General features: G+C 35.7%; 1 protein-coding gene across 1 annotated transcript; it reads right to left on the bottom strand.

The window, feature by feature from the left end:
* Positions 1-364: 364 nt before the first annotated feature.
* Positions 365-4,086, bottom strand: LOC104586291 (ras-related protein RABA5c). Its single transcript, XM_010243467.3, has 2 exons — positions 3,445-4,086; positions 365-965 (listed from the first exon to the last, which is right to left on the bottom strand). The coding sequence occupies exons 1-2, from the start codon at positions 3,770-3,772 to the stop codon at positions 643-645; spliced, it is 651 nt and encodes a 216-aa protein (XP_010241769.1). The 5' UTR covers positions 3,773-4,086; the 3' UTR covers positions 365-642.
* Positions 4,087-8,789: the final 4,703 nt, after the last annotated feature.

Below are 8,789 nucleotides of genomic sequence, written 5' to 3'. Positions count from 1 at the left end.
GAAACTTTATTAATCAATGAAACCTTTATTTTCTGATCAAGTATCAAAGTTAGGGATAGTGATGGTTAAGATTAAGCTGTAGGGTAAATGGGAAAAACATCCTCAATCAATGACTGCCTCTGTACAGGGCACTATGACATTGTGAAATTATTAAGGATCTAACTTAAGAGATACAGATGGTGAAGATTGTAGTTTTGGAGCAGGTTGGCACGCCAACCTCATCCAATGAATCATGATATGGCACCATGGATTCATAAAAATGTCTTGCAACATGTTAGACAAAAAGTGCAGCTTTTCCTTTCATGTGTTACCCCTGCTAGAATCCACAATGATGGCAACCATACATAAATGCACTAGGAGCATATAAGCAATCATGCACTTCTATCCACTTTATTTTATGTAAAAGAAAAAAAAACAATTAAACTTTAAACATTACATGCTTTTGGACTTCAGAGCCCAAAATTTTAGCCCTGATTTCAAAAACACTTTCTATTAAATTATTTGGTAACTAAAGAACCCCTTAAGATACATCAATTAAAAAAGCAAACCAACAAAGCCAATCAAATTAACCAACCAACCTGAAGAAAAGCCATTTCACCTCTAATGCTCCCCCATCCCCTGGTATAAGTTATGGAATAGAAATCATCTCGAACAGCAAGAAAATTTGCTCTGATTTTGGTTCGATCCATCAGCTCCATTATTAACAAGGCTCACCCTATTGACTGACAATTCTGCCTTGTAGGAATCAGAATTCAAGACTTTTCTGCTGACATTGTTGTAGATCTCCCGGATAACCATTTCAAAAGCTGTTTTAACATTTGTAGAATCTAGGGCAGATGTTTCCATGAAGAACAACCCTTCAGATTCAGCAAGAGCTTTGCCTTCCTCAATGCTCACATCCCGGATATTTCCCAAATCGCATTTGTTCCCCACCAACATCCTCGCCACAGTTGTATCAGAATGTGCTGCACAATTGTTCCAAAGAGCTCAGACACTTCTAGATTTCCAAAACCAGATATAAAAATGATAATTCAGAAAATGGAATAACAAACTGTTACTTCTTTAAGAAACAAACTAAAATGAAGGTTGTATCATAGCTAACACACCGATGTACAGTACAATTACTCAAATTCTAAATGACTATCCTTCAGTAAGATGTACAGAGATGGGAGTCATGTGACTACAATGCAAAAGATAAAGGTCTGACATTAAATGGCTCCCAACTACCAGATCTACATGGTCAAACAGTTATTGTGATCAGATGACCACAACACTTGATTTTACAATATTTATTTAGACAAGGAAAAGGACCAGAAATTAAAGTTCCCAAAAGAAGATATACATGTCAGACGGTAAAAATTCTGGATCATGCTTCACCCTCCCCTCCCCACTCCCTCCTCATCAGTTTCTGAAGACACATTGCAAGTGAGAGGCATGTAACTTGTCATGCTTAAGGAAAGATGTTGTAACTTTGAGAATGCAGACTTGAAAAACTCACAAAAACAATCACAACTCTGAGAATGTACCTATTAAATCTATTCCAACCATGCAGCATTCACAAATTGCCATTTCTCAATAGACAGTCATCATAATCTTGGAAGGAATCTATTCATGTTCATACAGTAAATTGAAATAGCAAGTGCCCAGTGGGATTTAAGGAAGTTGGGTTTGGGATTGTAGATAACATTATTTGAACACCAAGACTTCTAATAATCAGCATAAGCATTGATCAAAACATTCATGGACATATAATTAAAATATAGTAGTATTAGAGTGTTCTGTTGTCCAATAGTACTAAAATAACTCCCTATGCTTTTGTCTTGGTTATGGACATCAATATTCTACATGGAGCATCCAACAAAGATGCCACACTCATGGTCCCATAACCATGCTCTTTTCACATGAAACATGAATACCATTTTTTGGCTCCATGGGGCTAAACAATTGAGAGGTAGCCCATCCCCTAAACCCATAAACCCCCTGAACTCTGGTGCAGGCGGGATTCAATCCCAAGTCTCCACTACAACCAGCAGGAGACCTTACCAATCAGCCAATTGGCACCTTGCACATGAAACATGAATACCTGAAGAATGTAAAGGAGTAAAACAAAATAATTTGTTTGAGCATGAGACAAACATGACACTGTTAAAAAGAATTAAATTTGATTCCCATACCCCAATGAAATTGTGAAATTATTAAGAATCCAGATTCCAGAAAGCCACAACTGAGAGATGTCTAAACATATACATATATATACATACATACATACATATACATATATATATATAGTGTGATATATTGCAGTTGTACCTAATATGAACCCATTAAGCTACTGTATAACATTTTGAATGGGATGTGCATTTGTAGATGGTTAATTCACATGCAGACACATCCATGGATGGATGAAATTAGAATGAAAACACAAGGTGCATTCTATCTTGAACAGTTAAAAGGAGCCAAGTAAACACTCGTACAAATATCACATATGACAATGTAAAAACCCATAGAGTTGTCTCTGCCAGTAATATGACAATATCATACAATATCACACAATTTTTAATGAAAACACCATGCAACGATGTGATAATATCATACCACAGCCTTTTCTCAAAAATTCAGAAGCATCAATTTTTTGAATTGAAAATTCGTCAAATACCCAAACAAAAATTACTCAGTGATTTCAACATAATGCCTAAAATCTCTTCAACAAATAGATATTTCCCTCCTATGGTCCATGGCATAATCAGCTAAGAAAAGATAAATCCGATGCAATCGAAAGAAAGGGAAAAAATTGGAATAATAACAAATAAACCACGCTATAATTTTTACCAAACTACAGAAAACACCTAAAATTGGAAGAATTGCCAAGATCTTGCTTGGATAGAACATATTTCCCATAATAATCTTGCCAAGAAAATGAATCTCAAATAGTTACAATAAGAAAAGGAAATTCTATATATAAATAGAGTAGCCGAACAAAATGAATCCAAAATAAACGTCCACCAATAATTTTGGATAAAACCTACAGGAAGAAAGAAAAGAAAGGAAAAACTGCCCCAAATAGAATTAACAGAATATGAGGAGAAGAACACACTCGATCTGCTGTCTTCACATTGGAAAAGAATTAGGAGAAAAAAAATAATTTTCCCTCAAGTTTAAGGAACTCTGAAGAAAATAAGATATAAAAGCCCACATTTGAAAAATATATTATTAGAGTATAAAACAGTAAGCAATAAATCAGGCATAAATCAAAAAATTATATACAACCTAACAGGCTCAGATCTACAACTCCTACTCACCCGTCAAAATCATCCAATCAAAACCCAAAACATACAATCCCGAGTTCAACGGACTAGGAAAACAATCAAAAAATGCAAACTGCGGTTCAATTAAAGGACGAAAATAGGGGGTTTATGTCAGATTGTTTGAAGTGAACGAACGTACTATTGAGCTCATCGAGCCATCGGCCGACGCTTTCGAAGGTGGTGCGTCTGCTGATGTCGTAAACGATGAGAGCACCGACAGCCCCTCTGTAGTAAGCAGAGGTGACAGCACGGAACCGCTCCTGACCGGCTGTATCCCAAATCTGGGCCTTGACTTCCTTTCCATCGATATCCATGCTCTGCGTCTGAAATTCAACCCCGATCGTCGCCTTGGAATTCATGTTGAACTCGTTCCTAGCATATCTGGACAACAAATTCGACTTCCCAACTGCAGAGTCTCCGATTATCACCACCTTGAAGAGGTACTCCTCCCCCTCATCATCCTCCATTGCTCCGTTTCTCTACTGAGAGGAGCTTTTGGATTCAGATGGACAGAGAGGAAAATGGGTAGCCGGAGCTTTGCAGGTTTGAAGGTTGAAGCAGATCAGAAAAGAGAGATGGATTTAGGGGAGGAGCTAAAAATGGCGGAAAGTGGGCTAAATTTGGAGGAGAGAAAGGAGAAGAAGACAAAAGACTCAAGGGAGAGACAGGGGAAGAACGGCAAAGTGAAAGGCTGGCAGGGACATAACTGCGGGAGTAGTGGGGCTGTTACACTCTTTCTTACATGGTTTTAGAGTCTAGACATTAGTCAATGCAGTGTGTTAACACTTCTATTTTCCTTTCTTTTTCTTTTTTCTTTACTATATTATTTTTAATATTTGTCTTCGGTGTTCATTCCAAGGACATATAAGCCTCTCATTCTTTTATTTTTTTATTTTTTTCTTTTTACTTCTTTTTTGACATGATGAAATATGATAGGCAGCCCATTTTATGGACTTGTGGAGTGGGCGGAGGATGGGATCCAGATCCGATCCACTGTGACCCTATATGTAGTGTACATGTTAGTTTGGGAGAATTTTCGTGTGGCGGTTCTCGCATCACTGGTGAATCTAAGATGCCATGAAGCCGTGTGAAGCTGTGACAGGCAGTGCTTTTAATCCGTTGTTGATCTGGTCAATTGAATTGTTTGAACTGTCATTCGATTTTGATTTCGGGTGATTTGATACAAAAAAACCATTGATTTAGATGTTTCAATCGGTGACATGTGACTCAAAAGTAAAAGTAAAAGCAGATTAGTTTCCAGATCAGTTTTTAAAATATTGTTTGGCATTGATGATGATTTTTCCTTTCTGTTTATCAAGAAATTAGTGCTTTCTGGAATCAGTGATTTTTGAAAATTCATCAAAATTTGTTGTTTGGTATCATTTATGTCATGTGAACTGATTTTTAAAATATGACTTTGAGTCTGTTTTGTACTGATTTTTAAGGGCTGATTATTTTTGTATTAAAGTTATTATTCAATGCCATGTTGGGTGCTATGTCATCCACAAAAAATCGGAATCAATTAAAAATCAGGAAATCACCAAAAAAAAAAAATCCCTAAAAAGGGCTGATTTCAATAATCGATTTTTGGTGGATTTCCCAGAAATCGGCATAATAGACCAACCAAACAAGAAAAAAAACCACTGATCTTTCAAATTCTGAGGTAGATCCTACTTAGTGTAGATTTCTGAAAAATCATCATCAATGCCAAACATCACCTAGAACCCTCCCAAGGTTCTAAACCACTTGATGAAGTTTACAAAGATGGCTTCACTGAAAATTTGATTTCACAGCCCATGACTTTCCATATGGGGCCTGCATTCCACACTGAAAATTTGATTTCACAGCTCATGACTTTCCATACTTTTAGCTTTCTGGATTTTTTCACCAAACATGACTTCAGGGCTTTCCATTTGAAGCCCCTACGTAAGGGACACTTAAAGAAGGTGGATCATTTATGCATTTTGTTGCATCATCAGAAGAGGAAACCGGATCCGTACATCCAGATCCAAAAATAAAAATAGAAGCATCGTATTTCTTATGCATTCAGATCTGGACCCTAAATCTTGTTTCATTCCCCACCTCAAATAAGTGATAAGTATTTTATCAATAAATAAATAAACAAGTGATAAGTGTGGAATCCTTTGAAATTTATTCGTTTTTTTTCTTCTTTTCGGAATAAATATAATCAATGTTTTAAAAATCAACACAGAATTGGAATTGCTTTGACCATCAATTTTTGAGTCAGTTGTTCAACTGTCAAATTCGGAGTGATGGTTAGACTGTCTGGATCATCAAGTCATTGACCAAATCAACGATTTTTGGCTAAGATACAGGTTAAAGGTAAAACAGAACCAGTTGTCTGAAGGGTCTTTAGGACAAACGATCTGACCATCCGGGTTAACAATGATTCAAAAACCATGAATATAATAATTCATAACAGTATTGGCAGAATCAGATTAAACCGGATGGTTGAACTGATGCATCAATATTCAATTACCTGATGAGCTTTCCTCTCCATTGGCCTCAATGGCTAAGCTTTGATGGGGCTGCTTTTGCTGTGCCCCTTTGAAGTTACAATGTTCCATTTGAGAGGGCAGAATTGAACCTTGAACCGCTCTAAAAATACAAGAACAAACCCTTGACTGTGTAAAATTTTCACCAAACATAGTTTATAAGGCTGTATTTGGCATTCCTTATTTTAAGGACTTAGCTTATTTCCTTTTTCTCAGTTAAAATGAACACTAAATTCTTAACTGTAAAATGGAGGTAAGTCATTAAAATAAGAAAAGCCAAATACAGCCCAAGTCATCTGTGTAGAGCCCATCATCTCAGAAAGCCTGAAGCAATTGCGCTTCAGTCCTTCTAAACGGACAATAAAAGAAGTTTCAATGAAAAGCCATTTTTTGGTTGAACAACAACATACTTAAGACTTCAATTTAATTTTTCATCAAATAATTCCATGCAGCTATAATTTTTATGGACTGGATGGACAATCAGAATATCAAATTGACCTGAACTTTCCGGTTTTTGTCTGGTTCAAGTTCGAACTGATGAATGAACCAATGGTGTGATGATCATTTTCTAAGAGAAGAGTTGTTTGGCTATCCAGTTCCATGTGGTTGGACATTTAACTGTTTACATTTTTAATTCAAAACTTCACTGAAGGGGAAGGAATTGTTTACATTTAGATTTATTTGTTTGAAATTTATTATTAATAAAAAATTGCAACATAGAAATTGAGTGTAACAGATGCCTTAACCAACAGCTAAATATGAATAAAAAACTTAGATCTCAAACTATGAAAATAGCTAACAAGAAAGCTATTGTTCTATTAAAGAAAAGGATCAGTACATTGAAAGGGGGAAAGAAGGGGGTTTTGGAAAGAGATGTACTTTACTTTACCTCTCAATTAGCTTTAAAACACTATTATCAGTTGGAATGGCTGAAATTAAGAAATGGTGAAACACTGAAACCTAGTCCTATGTGGCCCACGAATACGAAATCATGGACAATCTTGACAGTGCACAATATATACGATATTTGAAAAGAAGAGTATGTGGCAAATACCTTAAACAACATTAATACAAATTATGAATTCAGTCCCACTCTTCAAAAATAACTGAGTGAAGAAAGTTAACAAGTTTAAGATAGAAAAGCAGTAATATCAGACTCTTCAGACCGTATGGTTGAACCGGTGGCGGAGGGGATGTTTGGTATAACTTCATTGTATTGCGAGGGTTTGAGCAGGGAGGGGTTAGGGTTTTTTTTTTTTCCTTAAATGGGCCAAAAGCTAATAAACATAGATAAGGGAGGGGATAGGGGTGGATTCGAGCCGAGTCGAACTGATCAAATACTTGACTATTCGAGCTTGGCATGCAGGAATAGTATCAGGCTTGAACTCAAGCTTGAGCTCGATTTGAGTTAGAGACTTGAGCTCGAGCTCGATTTGAGGTAGAGACTTGAGCTCAAGCTTGACTATAAGCCAAGTTTTTTTTTTGAAAAAATAAAAATTATATCTATAAAAGAATTTTTTATTTTTTAGATAAAAAATTAAGATTTATAAATATTATTTAATATTATATAGACAAAAAATAATTATAAAAATTATTTACTATTATACATGAAAAATAAAAATATTATATTAATAAAAATACTATTACATATATAATAAAATTATATATATATATATATATATATTTATATGTACGTATGTATGTATGTATGTATGTATGTATGTATGTATGTATGTATGTATGTATGTATGTATATAATAAAAATTATTTATTTAATATTAAACTCGCAAGCCTCAAAATTCGAGCTTCACTAGGTTCGAACTTGGCTCGATTAGAAAACGAGCCTATATATCAGTCTCAAAGCTCAATTTAAATTGAGCCGAGCTGAACTTTTCACGAACTGAGTTCGAATAACTCGTAAAAGACCCGGCTCGTAGCCACCCTTAGGGGGGACATTAACAAACATGGATGAAGCCAAAATAATACAAGTGAGATATAAATGGGGATTATAGGGATTCTTACACAATGGGCGCGGGTCACATGTTTGGTATGGCCTGTTTATGGTGAAAACTGCAACACAACACAATGCCTTGGATTAGAAATGTCCCACTTCGATTGCGTAAAAGCATTGCATAAATTGCCCCACCAGTTTTTACTACCAAACAGGTTATGATTGACATGGAAACAGAATGTGGTGGAGTGTTGCGTGGCTATCTTGAGTTTTAACACCTCAACCTCAAATCCATCCACCAAATGAGCTTTTTGAGTCCCACTATATCATTCTCATTGAGATTTTCGTAGGGGTGCAAATCAGATATCTAATTTGCACCCCCTAGATTTTCAATTTTCTGTATCCAATCCGAGGCTAACAGCATTGATAAAACAAAGGTTGGTATGGCCATGAAAATGAAAACAAGGGGACATTGCAACCTTGAGGGTCCACCATCTGAATGACAGTTGAACATGGTTTTTAAAATCGGACCGGATCAGACAGTCGGATCAGAAAAACTGGGATGGGTCAGGTGACTGGTTCCGTTCTTCATTAAAATCAGGATTTCTCAAAAAACTGTTGATTTTGATTAGTAAACCGTTGATTTAGGCAATTAATCGGTTAAACATTCAAACAATTTTGACCATTTTTTATTTTTTTGTCAATCGAATGATTAGACCGTTCAACCCAATAACCAGACCCTTGACCCTTGACCGATTCAGTTTCCGAGTCAGTTTTAAAAACCATACAGTTGAAGGAAGAATATGTGAATAACTTGTATTGGCATGATCATGGTCATTAATTTAATGGGTTTTAGATCCATTCAGAATTAGATGTACTAAAGACGAACTAAAATATCAGAAAAGAACACATTTTGATAGTCAGGCTTTATTTCTCATATTCTTGATTTTGGGTTACAATTTTCAAACTCAAGTGGAACATCTTCTCTTCTCCTTTCTCTTATTCTCGTAAGAATCA

This window comes from Nelumbo nucifera, chromosome 1 (genome assembly GCF_055504915.1).
Source record: "Nelumbo nucifera cultivar China Antique chromosome 1, China Antique-T2T, whole genome shotgun sequence".
NCBI lineage: Eukaryota > Viridiplantae > Streptophyta > Magnoliopsida > Proteales > Nelumbonaceae > Nelumbo > Nelumbo nucifera.
The sequence above is the reverse complement of the archived record's forward strand: the minus strand, read 5'-3'. Positions and strand labels throughout refer to the sequence as shown.